Genomic DNA, 18300 nt, shown 5'->3' with positions numbered 1-18300 from the left:
TGTGTGAATTTCCTTTAGATACTTTATTATTATGCTGATGAACAGTGAAAGGAATTTATCTGTTGATTCAAAGTATTTGTGGATAGTGTTTTTCCTGAATAAAACTACAAAAGCAATACTGTATTTACTTACCTGACCTCAGAGAGAGAAGACATTTTTCTCCATGAAATAAGAACAGGATTTTTTTTTTTTTTTAATGGAAAGGAAATAAACCAAGAAAGAGGAAGTTGTGGATCTAGGAAACAGAACCCAGGATAGGATGTGAAGGGAATTTCCAGGGTCTTGGTGAAGGGAAGGCCCACGACATCCATTGTGAGGCAGGCCTCACGGGCCACCATGCAGAAGTCAGCAGGAGAAAGGAGGGGAGCACTCCAGGGAGGGCTGTGGTTTACAAAGTCTTCACACTGAATATCAATTTAAGAAAAAATTGTAATAATCTGTTGGGAAGTTAGAGTATGGAGAAATGGGGAAAGGGACAGTTTGGGATGGGGGAAAGAAGGTGGGGTTTATTTGTAGAAACTTTTCTGGACCTCACAAATTACAGGTCATAACTTTGAGATAGTTCTGTGGTTTGGCAGACTTGAGGAAGGACATTCCTTGGCACGCCACCTTGATGAGCTTCACACCCCATCCAAGTTAGAGAAAGAGAATTGAATATCGGAAGAAAGCAAGCTTGGATAGTTGATAGTTTATTATAACTAGGTAAATACTTCTCCACTTTTTATATGAGGCACACACATATACCACCATCTGCTCTTTCTATGCTAAATTTATAATTCAAAAAAAGTCTTGTAGAATAAGCCAAGGGCATTGTATTTCCTGTTGATGATAAAATGCAGATTTTTCCACTAAAAGGCAATGACTTCATTTCTAAAGGTTAAATTGAATGGTTATCACAGTATAATTTCAGCTGGTTAAATTTGGGAAATTGAGAGTCATTCAATAAAAGAATAATCTCTGAGCTAGTATAGAATTTTTATTTGATAAAGAAGTGGATATTATTTTATTCACATTAAGCCATATCACATGATTTTATTTCAAGGTAGAAAAGAAATGTCAATCGGGATATGTACTTAGCAGTACTTTTTTTCTTTATTTGAACAAAACATTTCCTCTACATAGCCAGTTGAGGATGGCATCATGCTTTCCTTTAGCCATTGCCTAAGAATTAATACTTTATTACGCTGCTTTTGTGAAACCAATAAAATGTTTTCTATGCTCTTCTAACCTCATGATTTTTCTCATCTAAACTATTTTCTGCTTCAATTTTTAAAATCTTTAATTCATTGAACAGTTAGATAGTTTATCTAAAGCATGAAAAGTGCTTCATTTTGAACTTGTAACTCTGAGATACTTACAAATTAGTTGACTAGGAAAAAGGTTTTCTTAAGTTAAAAATTAAAATTTTGCATAGGCTACCTATGTAGGCCAATTTTTTATTTTTAAAATTTAGGTTTAATTTATAAAAATACATCATTTGTAGAATATAATTCTGTCAGTTTTGACAGACGTACATTTTGAAAAGCTACAGTATATACACGTAATCATCACCATAGTTAAGATAATAGAACTATTACATCATCCCAGAAAATTCTTCCATCCCCTTGGAGTCCTTCCCCTAGTCCCTGGCAGCCACTGATCCATTTTCTGTCCTTATACTTTAACCTTTGCCACAGTGTCCTATAAATGGAATCCTGCATTTGAGAGCCATCCATGTTGTTGCCTGTATCCTTTTTATTGCAGAGTATCATTCCACTGTGTGAGGGTACTGCAGCTGGTTTATCCATCCCCTGTTGAGGGAGCTTTAAGCTATTACCAGTTTGGGGTGATTACAGATGAAGTCCAGGCCATATTCTGGGGTCCCCTAATCTATTTCTGTAATGCGATTTGATTTTTTCCTACTTAGGTTGCCATGATTATCGATTGGAATGCTGCTTTGCCAATTTTTCTTCTAAACATAGGTTATGTCTTCTCATCTTAGTAGCATTGCAAGTCCTTTCTTTTATCAGTATTGGACCTTTGGGAAAGAAAATAGATGGTGGACAAGACCGACCAAATACAAATATTTACAGACACCTGTTCTTGCAGGGCTCCTGAGAGCAACAGGCACATCCGCAAAGTTTCTTTCAAGTCTGATTGCAGAGAAATTTCTTTTCCTCCATATTTGGGGCATGAAGTTCACTTGCCCTGACATGCTCTGTGGCTTTCTTCCAATTTGGGAAGTGTACCATGCTGTTCCTTCTGCCCTTTGGTCTGCCCTTAGCTTCCAAGTTTGGAAGCTTTGCTTAGCCAGGCCATCCTAACCTAATAATTGGTAAAGGAGTAGAGTCAAGGGAGAAAACGGAAGGTTGCGTTCTCTGTTAAGGGTGCCACAGATTGGAATGCCAGCCTCCCAAGCTCAAAGCTGTCTCACAGCCTAGTGCTCCTGCAATTGTCCTCTTGATTCATGCTCCCAGGAGTGGAGCCCAGAGCAGGAAACCTTGTTTCTCCTACGCTCTGACATGTTGGAGGCCTGAGTGAGGTTCTGTGCCAAGGAAGTAAATAGTGTGAGAAAACTGTAAACTATAGACAGCACTTAATGAAAGATGATTGATGGCCTAGCTTTTCAGCACCTTTTTTTTTCTTGTTTCCTTATAATTTTTTCAGTAGGAGTGTTTTTCTCTATGTCCTCTGCTGTGTTCACTTCATTCCTGTTAAACTTGCACTTCACTGATGTTTATGCCCCTAGTTCCCTCACACACACCTCACCATGAAGCATTGATAACCAGCCAGGGAAGGTTGGTTTCAAATTTTTAAGTGCTTTGTGGTAAATGTTGGAGCTGGAGGGCATTCGCAGGTCTCTCCCCGCAGGGTCCCATTCATATCCAGGGGCTATCATGCTGTACAGCTGGTCCCTCACAGAGACTCACAGCCTCATTAAAATGCCGGGGGGGTGGGGGCATAGAGCCCAGGGTGTGGAGGAGAGGAAGAGCACGGAGTGATGGATGACTTTTTTGCCTTTCTGGTGGAGGAGGAGGTACTTAGGATTTGTCTTCCACATAGCTGCAGGAAAGATCCTCCTGGTCTGGGGAGCCCTGAAAAGATCTGTAACTATGGCGATGAATTGTCACAGTACAGCTTAAAAAGCGAGTGTATTTGGGTCCTATCCTTGGTGTTAGTTCTGATCTCCATGCTCTTTTTTTTTTTTTTCCCCTCTGTATCTGTTCTTTTGTACACAGAGCTTCTGTCACTTCAGTATTAAGATTGGTTGGAGCCAAACAGCAATGTGCTTTGGAGGCCTTAGCCTCAGCCCGACCCCATAGAGGGGATAGTCAGCGCTCACAGGGGAGAAACCTTCCTGCTTCGCTGCAGTGGCCATGCAGGACTCGGTTGTATTGCCAGGCAGCTTCTTCAGGTTTGATGGGCCTCTTTCAAATGTGGTTTCTCATGTGCTGGTGGAGTACCCCATGGTACCCTAATAAGCTCTGCATGTATTTGTTTTTAGTTCTTTTTGCTATGATGTTAATCAAAGAGTGATTGTGATGATGAAAACTAATTAGTGAGCTTCATTATTAACATCTCCCTTTTGAGACTTGCCCATGATAATCCTGATTAATGGCTAACTAATAGGTTTACTCTGATTCCCATTTCCCTGTGCTGTTTTGTATGTTGTGATGTTTGCTTCTCACCAGGAAGCATGTTTATGCCTACTATATGGGTATTTTCAGTGGAAAAATCGTAGAATTCACTTTGCTAACATCAAGTATAAACTGACAGCCTAAATCCTGTTCCAGAATTCACAGAACTTTGATTTATATAAGTTCTGCTCTTCTAGGATGCAGAGGACACGGGCGTCTAAGTAGCGTACTTGAGGACCTTGGTCCTGTGCGTGCCATGTAAGGATTCTGCTTCCTCTGCCTTTCCCCCTGCCCTTCCCCTGCCCTCTTCTGTCCTCAACTTTCCCACTCTCCCAAACTTGGTCATTCATTGTACTAAATTATTTTCAACATGTGCTTGCTTACACATCGTACTTTGTAGAGACAGGTGGCAATCTACCTGCTGAAGGGAATTTCTTACAGGCATTGACACATGTAATCTGCATTTGGAAGAGGTTTGACCTGACAGGCCAGAAGTGAGGACAGAGTAGGAGTGTATAATTAAGGTGTCTTTACAACCTTTCCCTCTCTCTAAGGATCATCCTGCCTTTCTTTGGGGTCATTCCAAGCTCCGTTCCAGTAAGTCTGAGGTATAGATATTAGCATCCTTTGAAATGAAGTCACCCCAGGCACATTTGTTGCATCATTACTTTCTCAATTTCAAGGTGTATTGAGGAGGCAGAAACATTCCTTAAAGAGATGCTATCCACAATAGCAAGTTAAATGTAGCTAATGCAACCTTAAATTAGCTTCTCTAGGATTACAGGAAAATAACTTAGGTGTGGTTTGTTTTGGAGCACAGGTAATGTGAAAACTAGCAGTGCAACAAAAAAAGACTTACCTGCTCAGAAGTACAGTTGCTTCTTGATTATTTACACCAGTGGAGGGGAATATTGGTGCAGAAAACTGTAGCTAATTTATCTGCTTGGATTCTCAAAGCCTTGAGCCAATGTTATGCCAGATAACTATGGCGAGTAGACTCCCAGGCCTCATGTACATGGAGTCACAGCATGGAAAACCTGAGGATGAGAGTCTCTGCAACTAGACTTCTAGACAGAAATACTTGATCCTGAATAGTCTTACCTTGAAATGAGCCTTCTGTGCCTTAAGTCTCGGTGTTGTTATCTCTTTAAATCTGAGGCTTTTTAAAAATACCTTTTGGAGTTATAAGGTTATAAAGAAACCTTTGATTTCACTAAATCTCAGTAGGTGCTGCTTCAGGATTGTTGGAGAATTTCAAATGTCATCTGAATGTTGTCATTTGAACTTGCTCACTTTATTGTCCTTAAGATCCACCTGGCATCTTCAGTTCCTCAGTGGGGCCTAAACTGCTCTCTGTTACACTGTTCCTCATAATCAGGTTTTCTCTTATTTACCTAGTGTTGAAACTTAGAAGTGAGTGTAAGAGACTGAAGCACATTGCTGTACTTGCATGGGCTCTTTGGAAGGCAAATCAGAGTTTAACCACATTCAGTCATTTTTATGGTAATAACAATCAAAACTCCTAAAATAAATAATTCCATAGCTAAATTAGCAGGGAATGATGTATGGCTACATCACCTGAGGGAACTTGTCAGTCTGACATATCAGTCTTTTCATATGAGCCACTTAAACAAATTTTAAAGGTTTCGAGGATTTTTGTGTTAAAAAGGAACATGCCAAGCAAGGGAAGCGCTTGAGATGACAAGGAAGGACAGACACCATTGCCTGTGATGGAGATTTGAAAGAGCTGACATCTTGTACTTACATTCAATTTAATTGACTTGATAAGAATTTTTTTACTCTTAAGAATCTATGAACTTGGGTGAAATTTTCTATCTTTTCCCTTAACGGGTCGTTCATAGGCATATCATCTTCAAGCATTTGGAACGATGAGGGAGTTCCATGTCTTGTCTTGCAGTTTGGGCTCTGGAAGTAAACATGGACAATTGTGGTAGGCTTTTAAAATTTGTTTTCATGCCTTCAGTTGTCATAGTCGGCTTTCACTTCTAATCTTTGTCATAATCAGTGGCATGTCATATTCTCTTTGCCTTCTTCCCATATGTTGTTGTTTCTGGATTAGGACTGTTAAATTGTAGGTTGAGACTTAGGAAGAGTCAGGAACTTTTTGTTTAATTACATGGCTGATAGTAAGGTACCTTGATTTCTCCTTGGTTCCCAGTCTGAGAAATTCTCTTTCTTGGTAAAGTAGGTAATCATTTAGCAAAATACGGTGAGAGTCTGCTCCAACCTTCTTTTTGTATTACTACCTATGTGTGTGTGAGCTGCTGTTATTCCTATAAGCACCTTTTTTTTTTTTCTCCAGATAAATACATCCATATGACAGTGAGCAAAAGTCTGTTTCTGAAAAATATAGATTACTGCAGTTTTGAGGGGAAAGGCCCTCTCTTCAGAGACATTAAGTTGCCTCCTGAATTGCGATAATCAATTTAATAATTGTTGTTGACTTACTGGTTCAGCTCATGAATAATGTCCCAGATTTAGACTAGTGTGGCAAAAGGATTTTAATCAGGTAGTGCTTTCTTTCCCATGGAGCATTTGTCTTGCTTGACTGTTCTGGACTTCAGCCAACTGCCAGAAAGGCCTTGTCCCACTGTATATGTAGAGTAGAATATGTGTTGCTTAAGTGTTCACTGGGGGAGTTCCCAACTCACTAAAGCTCATTGTTACCTTACCTTTTACCAATGTGCCATTAAAGACGCTGAGAATGGATGACTGTCTCTCCTTTTCTCTGAGAATCTGTTTGAAGGGAAGGATGAATCTCATTACTATAAATACTGTTTTCATCCCAGCCTACCTCACTGCTTCTGAATGAGAGGAGCCCCTCTGGCTGCTGTGAAAGCTCTCAAATACTTGATGGCTTGTTAAATTTTCATTATCTAATGTGCATTAATTTAGATACAATAGCTCTGTTGCTAGGAGCAGAGTCAGAAAGGAAGAGCTTGGCGGAGTGCGGACTGCTTGTGTCGCAGGAGTCAGGAAAGTGTGCAGAGCTTGCTGTCCTCAGAGGGGGTTTACAGTTCTGCTGGCTGGGCTGAAAACCTCGGAAATTCTGACGTCCCCTGACTACTCCCCCAGCACATGCACTGTGATGTTTTGATGCTTGCTTACTCTATCATCTATTTCATTAGCTTGAAGGACTGAAAGGATTTGAAGCTCTCTAGATGAGAGCTCTGAGGTTCAAAATGTCCAAGGTCTGGTTACTCTTGAGGGTAGAGGGCATGCACTTTGTGTTTTATGTGTGAAAAAAGTTTTAAAGTGCTATTAGGTTTCATGTGTTTTCCTGTTTCTATAATTGTTCATACTGACATGATGTGGAATAGGTCCCCGTGGAGCATGTCCTATTAGAGATCTCCCAGGCTGGGAACAGGAACAGTCTGCCCAGGTCCCAGCTCACCCCTGAAAAGCACGTAGACCAAGGCTCGCTATATAGGCACCCAAAGAAGGCTGCACTCTTGATGTTCAGAAACAGTGAGCCTCTGAATCTACGTAACCGATTGACGGTTAAAGATGAACTACTTTGGGTTTCTTGGGAAGGGGCTTTATGTAACACAGCCTGGGTGTCACTTTTTTTTTTTTTTAATGAAAATTAAAGGTTAAATTAACCTCCATGAAAGGTTGGTATTAGTCTTCTCCCCCTTGATTTTGTTGAAGGAAGAGAAGCCCTTTTTTGCATCCCGTGAGGAATGAAATTTTCATTTCAAAGCACCTTCCTAACTTGTATATCCATTGAGTGCATAGTAACAGAACAGAAGGAAGCACAGAATATTCTGGAAATTTCAGATTAACTCTGTTTCTTCTGTGGAAGTCACATGGGTATCTTGCCTATGTCATAGTTTCAGGGTTGTCTCTTTTCCTACGATTATTCGCCGAGCTTTCTATGGTCTGCCAGACTTTTTGCCCTAGAACAGAGAAAAAGAATCATTTGCTCAGATTTTATTACTTTTTTCTAATGATTCTTTTCTTTTATCCACCAGGATACCCAAAAAGCAAAGCAGTTTCTGCCCTTCCTTCAGCGGGCAGGTCGTTCTGAAGCTGTGGTGGAATATGTCTTCAGTGGTTCTCGTCTCAAGCTATATTTGCCAAAGGAAACTTGCCTTATCACCTTCTTGCTTGCAGGTAAGTCTTGTGTGTTTTATGTTCTGATAATTCTTCCCGGAGCTCAGAGGTCATGCTTGGAGGTCACATGCCCTCCTTTCCCTTGTGTTTTAGATAGGACCTCGAACCAATCTAGGTGTTTTAGTCTCTGATTGAGATGTGAACACTAAACTGCTAGATTTGATCGCTCTATCACTGCAGACCCAACACTGGGCCCTCTTCCTGCTCCCCATTTCTACCAGCCACAGGGCATAAGAGTAGAGCAGCTTGAAAGACAACACGTATCTTTTCACAGCCTGGGTGAAGGGAATTCCAGACAAAGAAAAATACTAATGATGGAATTCTCACAGTCGGTATTTCGCATTTGGGATAGACCACTCCTGCCATGTTAGTCATGGGTAGTCCACCAAGGAGCTGAGACACCCTCCCCTTGTGTCTCCCTAGGCAGTACCGTTTGTCTTTTATTCTTTTCAGCTGTCATTAGGATCCAAATCCTTTCTGAAACGTCAAACATGACATTACCTTCCCAGGCTCCTGCATCTTTACTATTTTCCTGTTGCACTAAGCTTGACGTGCTAGGGAAGGCCACCTTTTCTTTGCTGACTGAATGCGCATCTTTCTTATCCTATCTTTTTTAGTAGCTTAATATTTCTCAAGCCAGAAAGACTGTGTATGAACTGTGTTCTTTGAGCAATTTACATTTATGCATTCAAGGAGCAGACTGCCTTATTTCTTCCCCAATGGCAGATAATAAAGTTATTTATTTCCAGTCAGTACTTCACAGAGACTGTGGTCTTTGAGAGAAAGTGTCATTTTACTTCAACACCCCACAGCCCACCCTGTACATACAAACATTCACTCCCTCTCAAAGGACATACACATTCTGCTGTGTTCTCCCGGTTCACATTGCCTTTTCTGTTGATACCCTGCTCCCTCAGCACTCCTTCTGTTGGGATTCTTGAATAGAATTTGCCATGGGGGGAGAGAAATGGGAGCCATGCTTGCTGTCCCCTGCCAGATTGCCTCAGCCTCCTTTTCCTAGAAGGCACGGATAGTTTCTTCTCTGGATCAGGGTCTCCCTCAGGCCCTAACTAAATGGGTTGTTGTGTGAGATAAATCACTCAGTGAACACATGGCCGTGACATTCTCTGCTGCTGCTGCTGGGCCGCCACTTCTGGCTGAGGCTGTCTCGCACGCTCTGAAGAAGTTAATGATCACTGCGCAGCTCTGCAGGCTTTCTGAGGGGACTAACTGAAATATAACATGAAGCTCAGGGGCAGCTGCGGAAAGGAAGGGCCAGAACAAATCCATATCTTACTGGAGGGCTGTGCTTGTAGTAAACGGAGCGGTAGCATGGCAGTGTGTGACGGAAGCCATTCGTGCCCTTAAGATTTGCGGAGCCGAGAAGTTTCTTATCAGTGAATTCTTGTTGTTACAGAGTTGGAAGTATATATTCAACTTCTCCTTTGTTCTATGTCTACAAAACAAAAGCATCCTCTTGGCAGTGTGGAGCTTTATCCCAGAGGTGAACAAGAGAAAAAGTATTATTCTTTCTGGAAAGCTTGGCCGCAGGTCTGTAGGGGAAAGAAAACATTGAAGTTCTGGCTTCTAAATTCAAAACTACCTGAACGGAGCCAGCTCAGAGCTTAGACCTATCCTGGCTGGAGTTTTCCTGCAGAACCCTTCTGGTTGTACTTTCTTTCCCATGGAGCATTTGTCTTGCTTGACTGTTCTGGACTTCAGCCAACTGCCAGAAAGGCCTTGTCCCACTGTATATGTGTTGCGTAAGGGTTCACTGGGGCAGTTTCCAGCCAACTGAAGCTGAGACAAAACGCAGCCTGGTCACTCAACTCCACAGCAGCCAGTTCCTGTGTGTACTTGGCATTATTCTAAGTTTAGCAATTCGAAAGACAGTGCCCGAGTTAACTTACATTCTGAAAGATAGATTACCAATGCAAATACATGATAAAATATAAGCTTTTCCATTTTTCTCGTGCCATACTATATGTGGTTATATTCTGCATCTTCTGATTTCTTTAGAAACCTGGCAAGGATACCGGACAGGGGAAAGTAAGAGCACGCAGACCTCAGTTTGAATCATGGCTCTACTCTGCACAAGCAGGTGACTTTAGGGAGGTTTTTTACTCTTGAAGCCTTAGCTTAGACATCAGTTAACTGGAAAGTGTTTCTTGCCTCTTAGGATTTTGTGAGGATTTAATGAGATGTGTAAAGGGTTCAGACAAGCCTGCCATAAAGTAGATTATCCATAAATATGTTTCCTTCCCCCTTCCTCTCACAAAGACTTGGTGAATTCATAACTAGAGCTCTTCTTAACTCTTAAGTGCAATGGTATATTGTACAGTGTGTGCGCACACAGCTGAGGCTCTGCCATGGAGACTTTGACCTATCAGTGGAAATAAACCAAGGAAAGGTGCTGTTCTAGCCTCCTCCTGAATGAGCAGAAAGCTCACTGATAGGAAGGCTACTGGTTTTTCCCTTTGAGTTTTGAAAGAGGAACTCTGCATCCTGGTAAGACATTGTCCTAGGTCTCTGGAAGCTCTAGAGGGAACACAGACATGTAAGCAAACTGCAGTATTGGGCTCTAGGTGAAGAGAATTCTTTACAAGGCACAGAAGTAACACAGAGAAGGGAGTGATCGGTTACTTAGAGGGAAATCAGAGGTTGTCTCCCTGAGGAGCTGCCACCTGAGCTGCTTTTGAAGGACAAATAGGAGTTGGCAGTGTTGGGACAGGAGGGGAAAAGGAGGAAGAAAGGAACATTCCAACTAGAGGTTAACAGCATGTACAAAGGTGTAGAGGTATGATCTTTCCTGGTGTGCCCAGGTAACTGCGCCCCCTTTGGTATTGGTGGAATATAAGGAGTGAGGGGTTGGGGTGGGATGCGGCTAGAAATGCACACAGGATATACCGTGGACCCTCAGAGTCACTCAGGGTACTGAGCAAGAGAGCAACGTGCTCGCACTTGTGTTAAGAAAGCTTATTTTGGTGAATACGTTGGAATAAATGAGGCTGGAGACTGAGAAAGCAGTTACAGAAGCAAGAGGGTTAGTGACCTAAAATCTGGCAGTGAAGAGGAGAGGTTGGAAAAGTATTTAGGAGGAAGACTTGATAATTCAGGGAATGATTGGATTTTTTTGGTCAGAAATGGGGGTGACATTGAGTGTAGGAAGAAAGTAACTCGCCCAAGGCTTGAGTGTTTGGGCAGACTGGGATATCCACCAGCAAGGGCAAAACCAAAGTAAGAATAGGTTTTAGGAACCGATAATTGGTGGTCGGAGGATTAGGTGGAGAATCCTGCGTGTTCAGGAAGCCAAGAGAGGAAAGAAATCCAAGGAGTCGGCACTGTCAGGTTTTACCTAAAATATCAAGTCGGTAAAAACTAGGAAGTGATTTTATACTGTTTATCAATTAGTAAGTCACAGATGACCTTTGTCAGTGCAATTGCATCAGAGTTGATTCAGCTAAAGGCAGATTACAGGCGATTAGGGTGTAAATGTGGGAAATGAGGAACAGAATCAAAAATAGAGTGCTCGTTACAAAATTCTAACAGAATGCAAACGGAATGCATAAAAATGAAAGCTAAGGGGTCACAGTAACATTCTAAGGATGTCAGCAACTTGAATACTTGTATAACTGTAATTCTTAAGATTGGAGCAGAACGTGGCATTGAGTTGGAAAAGCTATTCGGTATACCTATTGTTTTCATAATACCAATTACAGAAGTAAAACTCAACAAAATCTTCTTGGCAAATGAGGATATAAAAAAGATGGAGTGAGAAAGTATCATAGGGAACATGAGATGCACTGGTCTGAATCCTGAGAAGAAACGAAGAAAGGCTGCAAGGAATTGATTGATAGAGCGATGAGCTAGAGGAGACAGCAGGAATGAGATGGCTAGAGAGCAGGATGGAGGGAGGGAGTATCCTTAGAGGAGGGCCCCTTGGTCTTCTGAGACCAGCTACAACGAACGCTGAATGTGAGTGTAGACACAGACACAGCATTCACATTGTGGGGTGGTTCACCTGGACAGTGAACCTCATGGCAGAGCTTTGCAGGTATCTGTGGGATGTGCTCTACATCCTGGAAAAATGGCATTCTGCTGGAAATGATGTCTCTCTGCAGCCAGGAGGGAGTTTGGGCTGTGATTCTCAAGGGGAAAGTCAAGATAATTGTTCAGCAATCCCGTATGTGCTGCTCTCATTAATCCCAGCCTTTCAGAGAGCCCTCTGGACTTCAAGGTGGGGTGGACATTTTCCATTTTTATGTCGCCTTTTTTGGGCAGACGGCCCCACAGCTTGATAGGGAGTGGCATTTGGCCCGAGCCAGCTGGCCTCTCTGTCACGGTTCCTGCACCCCTGTATGTGGAATGATTGCTTGGTCAGATGGGATAGCAGGTGGGGCTGGGCAAAGTCAGCTGTAGCTGACAGGTCAGTGCCTCCTGGAAGCTCTCGCCCTTTAGTCCTTTGAGCACCTGGCTTAGGTTTGGTCGGTGAGCAGGTGACCTTACAGCATCAGAACAGAGACTGGTGACTTCCCCTCTGCCTGCCACTGTGGCCTCCTCCTGTGCAGACTTATTTCGGTCGTGGAGGCAATCAGAGCCAGGTCTTGTCCTCAGTTCGCAGGGAAGCCAAGATCCCCGGGCAGCCCACATTTGTTTGAAAGCATCCTTTTTCCTCATCTAGCATTTAGTGTGTCCCACGCTTTTCCTCCCATTAGAACAAAAGCAGTTTACCCCCATTCTTTATTTTTCACGTATTTTCACTTGTTTCACATTTTAGTTTCTTGTCGAAAGGGATATGAGGTGCACATATTTGCATATCACTTGGCCTTTGATTCACATTTTTACTTAACAGCACCATTGGGCATGGGAGTGTGTTTCCTAGTGCTATGTCTGACCTTTACAGTCCATTTCCTTATTTTGAATTACTCTCTTAGCTCTAGGGTATCTGGGTCATGCCAAGGGCATAGTTCAGGAAGTAGTCCTGTTGACTAAGCAGAGGCAGGTATCAAGTTTGCCTGTGAACCAGCTGCCTGAATTGGAAGAGAATAATAATTTGAGGTTTCAGTGCAAAGGAATCTAAGTAGTCTCATTTCAAGTATTTGGTGTCTTCTGCTAAGTCACTGAGCGCACCCCATATGCATTTCCATGTTCCTAAAGCTAGGACAGCAGTATGTATGAGGAATTAGGGACTGCAGCAGGTTCGGAGTGTGGGGGAGTGGATGTCAGTCATCTTGGTTGGATCCCATGGTACAAATCCCCTAGGAGGCAGCAGCCACCTGGCAGGGGGTTCCCATGTAGATCACAGCAGGTGACTTTTAATTAATCAGTTGCCTAGTCATATGAAACAAGACTAGAAAATGAGACTTCCCTTCGCCTGCAGGCCCTTTGGCATTTTTCGATTTTTTTCTCTCTCTTTGATTACAACTCCCCCACTGGAGCTGCATTATGACAAGGGATGCAATGAGAAAAAGGTTCTAGGTATCTAGGTTTTGGTAAATTTCGATGGTGGTCATGTGCATGATGGGTAAATTAAAGGTTCGGCTGTGTCCTTCCACCCTGAATGCCTTTGAGGAAAGTATCTCATGTCCTTCTTTCTTTTTAACGCCTCTTCTCCAGCTAGTCCTAATAGGAATACAACTGCCTGTTTCAATAGACTGAAAACTGGGGCGCCTGGGTGGCTCAGTCGTTAAGCGTCTGCCTTCGGCTCAGGTTGTGATCCCAGGGTCCTGGGATCGAGCCCCGCATCGGGCTCCCTGCTCTGCGGGAAGCCTACTTCTCCCTCTCCCACTCCCTCTGCTTGTGTTCCCTCTCTCACTGTGTCTCTCTCTGTCAAATTAAAAAAAAAAAAAAAAAATAGACCGAAAACTTCTAATGAGAGAGGAGAGGGAAGGTGAACAGGAGTATCCTCCCCATCTCCTGGCCCCAGGAAGGGTGGATCCCCATTGATGACCAGTGCCTAACCAAACTACACAATTAAAGCCAATGTATGTTTAAGTGAGAAATCCCATTCTGCTATCACAGAGGTGCTAATGAATCAGGCTGTTATGTGGTTGTGTTTGCTGGGCTTCTATCCTTAATTAAGCAATTATAGGGTCTGCTGATACTTATGAATTCCTTTCAGATGCTTTAATTGAATTGCAACTTAATGGGTATTTGTAAAGTGGGGTGTTCTTTCTCTTGGGACTTGCCAGTTTGATTCTGTCTCCACCGCCTACTTGCTTTCAGATGGGTGCCATTACCGGAAATGGGCAGCTTGACATGAGACTCTCCTGGAGCAGCTCTAGTTCTTCACTTTTAAAGATACCATTATATGAATTTTATGAATTACATTCATGTCAGGAGGTCCTGGAGAATCACTCGTTAGGAAAGCATTAGCACAGTAAACAGGTCGGGGAGCCTTTTTTAATGAGGCCAAGATTTTGCAAGCCCACTATAAGAAAAAGCAGTCTTTGATAGGTAGACTGTGGGTGATGCATAAATTAATATGATAATTTCTGCTTTCTTGAATAGCTTTTAGCCTAGTAGTGTAGACAGCCATATGAAAAACTTGAACAAGGAAAAATAAAAAGGAGTTATGAAAAGTATAAGCAGCATACCATGAGAGTGCAGAAGAAAGAACAATTAATTGGGGAATGGCAAAGACTTCAGAAGGGAGGTGGCATTTGAGCATCCAGGATCGGGAACATTTTCTTTTGGCAGGCTAGGTGTGATTCATCTAGGCAAAACAACTTAGCCTGTATCATTAGTTCTCAGGAAGAGTAGCCTAAAAGAAATGGATGTACTCATCAGTCATTTTCCTCTCTCTCTGCCTTTGGGCGTGTAAATCTGCTCTTCTGCTGTTGAGCGTTCAGTGCCCTGCCTTCCGCTGCCATCTCTGCACGCATACCATACCACCACCCCTGCTCATGTCATGTGGATGAAAGTGCAGGCCTACCAAGATAGCCTGATTATCTCCCATCTTTAGATCGTGAATCATCCCCAGAATGAGCCTCATCGTATTTGTGGGTCATTCAATGGCATGGCTATTTAATAATTTATTTCCACTGGGCACTATGCTAGGAATTTAGAAATACATAAGTTCCAGGCTTCAAGCAAAGTAGTTGTGTCTACTGAGGTGAAGAATGTATAGACATGAAGAAACAAACAAACATTTTTAAGAAGGTTAAGAATAAGAGAAATATGCCTTAAAAACCATATAAATGAAAACAACTCCGATTTTTATAGAACATTAACAGTATATATTGTGATAACTGTCCAAAAGGCTAAGGCAATTCTGGTTTCTAAGCCAGTAGTACACCATCTGGAGAGGGATGGAGTTGAGTGCTGGTTCAGCCCAGGTCAGGGCAGGCCTGGAGTATGATCTTCTCTCCAGGGACCACCCTTTTGGGAAGGAGATCAGCAAACTGCGGAAGGATCAGAGGAGAGTGACCAGGAAAGTAAGAGACCTAAAAATGCCGTGACCTGGGGACTAGTAGTAGGAATCAAAGGAGACTCCCAGGATGTAATGGAGTATTTCAGGGTCCAGAGGCAGGGATTTGATCTGCTCTGTAGCCATTTATTTTGTTTTTTGTTTTTTTTTTGGTCAGAGTAATAAAAACATCAATAAAAATAAGATTTGTACAGCGTGGTTTAATGGCAGTCACAGACCTTGGAGCTAAAACACTTAAAGAAAATTCTTGCTCTCCTGCTTCCTGGTTAATTCTTTCCATCAGACCGGCCTGCTTATCTTGGTGCGATGCTGGGACCTGGAGGTGAGGGAGACCGCAAGGCGCACACGGGAGTTGTGTGCCAGCCTGTCTAGAGACCTGCAGCTGAAGGGAGGCACGTTAGCAGGAGCACCCCCTCTGTGGAGCCCGTCGGACTGCTGAGGGTGGCACAGCCTCCTGATTGGGATGCTCAGCCCTCACCATCTTGGTTGGGTTTTCTGTGCCAAGAAAAGAAAGATGTGGATTTCTCCTCGGCTGTTACAGGTTGGGCCCATTCATTCCCTCTGGATGGATGGGTCAAAATTAGGAGAAAAGAATCCTTTCCTCCCAAATCCTCGGACGCCTGCCTTCTACTATTGCTTTTTACTCTTGATGCTTTTGAGGGTTTTGTTTTGTTTTGGGTTTTTTTGTTGTTTTGTTTTGTTTTTGTTTTGTTTGTTGAGACAAGGGGAAAAAATACCCCTGGTAGTAATCAGGCAGAGCCAAGAAGAGCCAGTAGAGTGGTACAAAAGGGTCAGACCTGGGAGCTTTCCCCCTGGGGGTTCCCCTTCTATTCCTTCTCCTCCCCTCCCACCTGTCGGTTCTTCCGAGTCTTTTAAAGGTTATCTAGGCTTCCACATCCGTGGGCATGGCAGGTAGGGAATGGGAAGCTTATCTCTGCTGGAGTGTTTCCAGTACCAGCACCTGTCTCTGGTTGTGCCCAGATACCTCACTTCTGATTCCATTCTTGTGGCTTTCCCAGAAAAATACATTTCAGCATGGATTTTTTGTTGTCATCTTGTCAGCCTATTGGCATTTGTCAGCAGCCATTTAGTAGTAGTGGTGGTAAGCAGCAGCATCCAGGATTGGGCTACTCACCACTACCCCTGCCCTGTGGGGTGTCTCTTTGGCCAGCCTAATAGTAGAAAATGGCAGCACCTGGATGCAGGAGAGGGCGTGTAAATGGTGTGGTAATTTGAAATTAAAGGGAAATGCTTTGAAATCTGGTAATGGACAGCCCCAGGGTGAACAGTGCACACTGCCTATAAGACTTAATCCTGGTTGCTATGGGAACCACCTCTCACATCCCCCTTTCAAACAGAGATATGACTGGGTTGAAAAAAAAGAGTTCCTCATCATGAAAAACTGTCTTTGCCCCCAAACCCTAGATGGTTGCTCACCTTGGATTCCTTTCAGAAAGCTTTCCTGAGGCTTCCCCAACCTAGTGGGCTGTCTATGCCAGTCTAAGCCTGGCCCTTTGTATTAAATCTCAGTGAATGGCACTAACATGAGAATTAGAACACACCAGGTGCCCAGTGTGGGCAACTGGCCCTAGCACACCCTCCTGCTGCCCCTCAGTGGGCACCACAGTTTTTTACTCAGGGAACTGGATAGAACCACTGGCCACATGTTGCATGTCCTCATGCCTCCTGCTTGCGGGGCTCCAAGGAAGCCCAAGGATCTGCACTCAGTCTTGGGGCCATGGGATTGCTCCCAGATTCTGAGGTAGGGCTGCCAAGCACAGAACTTATAGGAGGAAAAACAATTCACAGAAGTTCCTTTCATATCCGGAAGGTGTCTGAGACACAACTGCATTCTCTGTCGTGTTTTTTCATCAGAGCCTTTCCCCATTTATTTAAATTGCCACATTAATCCAGACTTGTTAAGTTTGGGGGGTTTTTTGTTGTTTTGGTTTTTTGGTTTTTAACCACCCTTTGCCTATGATAAAATAAATGAGGTCTGCGTCTCTCTTCAGTGGCTTTTGATTTTTGGACATAAGGCTCCCTTCAAGGTTGGCTTACAGGCTTCCAAGTGGGCTTTGGAGAAACTTTGTCTAAGCTTTCTGGATTCCCTGTAGTTTTTCCTTATTATACTTGTGCTTTACAATAGTAGTCCTGAATAAACCCTAGTAACTCCCATGCTTACCTTCACTATATGTAGGAAGTTATTTAAATTGACTACTTAGTCTACAACGGGTGGAGAAGTTCCCATTTCCCTGCCCTGGTGTGCCTCCTTTTCCTGAGCTTGTACATCTGCTAGTGATTTTTCTAGGGTTAATTTGGGTGTTTTTATTTTTAAATTGGAACATGGTGTCTGTCTCTTCTCTGTGTGTGTTTTGGATGCAGCCCCTGTGCTAGGCATGCGGTTATTAACTCCACTGATATACCAGTTCGCTCATTAGCATTTGCATTTTAAATTACAAGCTAGAGCAGACGACATTTATGCTATATTTGTACCATTGCCTTCTTCATGAATGATGTCGTATGTGCAGGGAATTCAGAAATAACTTCTCTAGGGCCCTGATATATTTTCGTCTCTCTTTCAGCAAACTGCTGTTTCTTTTTCACTCTTGATTCTCATTGTTTGATAGGGACTTTTTTTTTTTTATTCTGTTCCAAGTTTGGACCTATTTGTGAGTGCTGTGATTGGGAAGTGCTAATGACAACCCAACCCTTTGTATCAAAATAGGCATATTGCGTAGAGTGGCCATCTTTCCCTTTTGCGTTGTACTCCTGGTAAGCAGTGTGCTTTGATTAGAAAGGAGGGAATTTTCTCCTCCACAGTTTGGTGGATGGGAAGACATGGTAAAGGGTACTTGTTCTTGCTTGTATTCATGCTCCCATCCCTCTTTTCATAGTTGATTCATCAGTGGTTATTTATTAAACCTGTTACTGCATGGGGGAAGAAAGGGAGACTATATGCCTTCAAGGGGCTTATTTTTGACAAGAAGCATTTAGATTGCACTGCAGGACAGCACATATATGATATCAGCATTCACGAGACCAGGTTGGAGGTGAGCTGCTTAAGTGAAAGTTCAGTCAGTCCTCTTGGGGGAACTATTGCTCTAGGTGGATGGTGAC

General features: G+C 42.9%; 1 protein-coding gene across 1 annotated transcript in view; it reads left to right on the top strand.

Annotated features, from left to right (window-relative positions):
• The window catches only part of SND1 (staphylococcal nuclease and tudor domain containing 1), a 409526-nt gene that overhangs the window by 250894 nt on the left and 140332 nt on the right, over positions 1 to 18300 (top strand). The window contains exon 15 of the mRNA XM_032401299.1: positions 7613 to 7754. Coding sequence (XP_032257190.1) covers positions 7613 to 7754 — 142 coding nt within the window. The remainder of the gene's footprint in view (positions 1 to 7612; positions 7755 to 18300) is intronic.

This window comes from Phoca vitulina, unplaced genomic scaffold, assembly GCF_004348235.1.
Source record: "Phoca vitulina isolate PV1807 unplaced genomic scaffold, GSC_HSeal_1.0 scaffold4, whole genome shotgun sequence".
Taxonomy (NCBI): domain Eukaryota; kingdom Metazoa; phylum Chordata; class Mammalia; order Carnivora; family Phocidae; genus Phoca; species Phoca vitulina.
The sequence above is the reverse complement of the archived record's forward strand: the minus strand, read 5'-3'. Positions and strand labels throughout refer to the sequence as shown.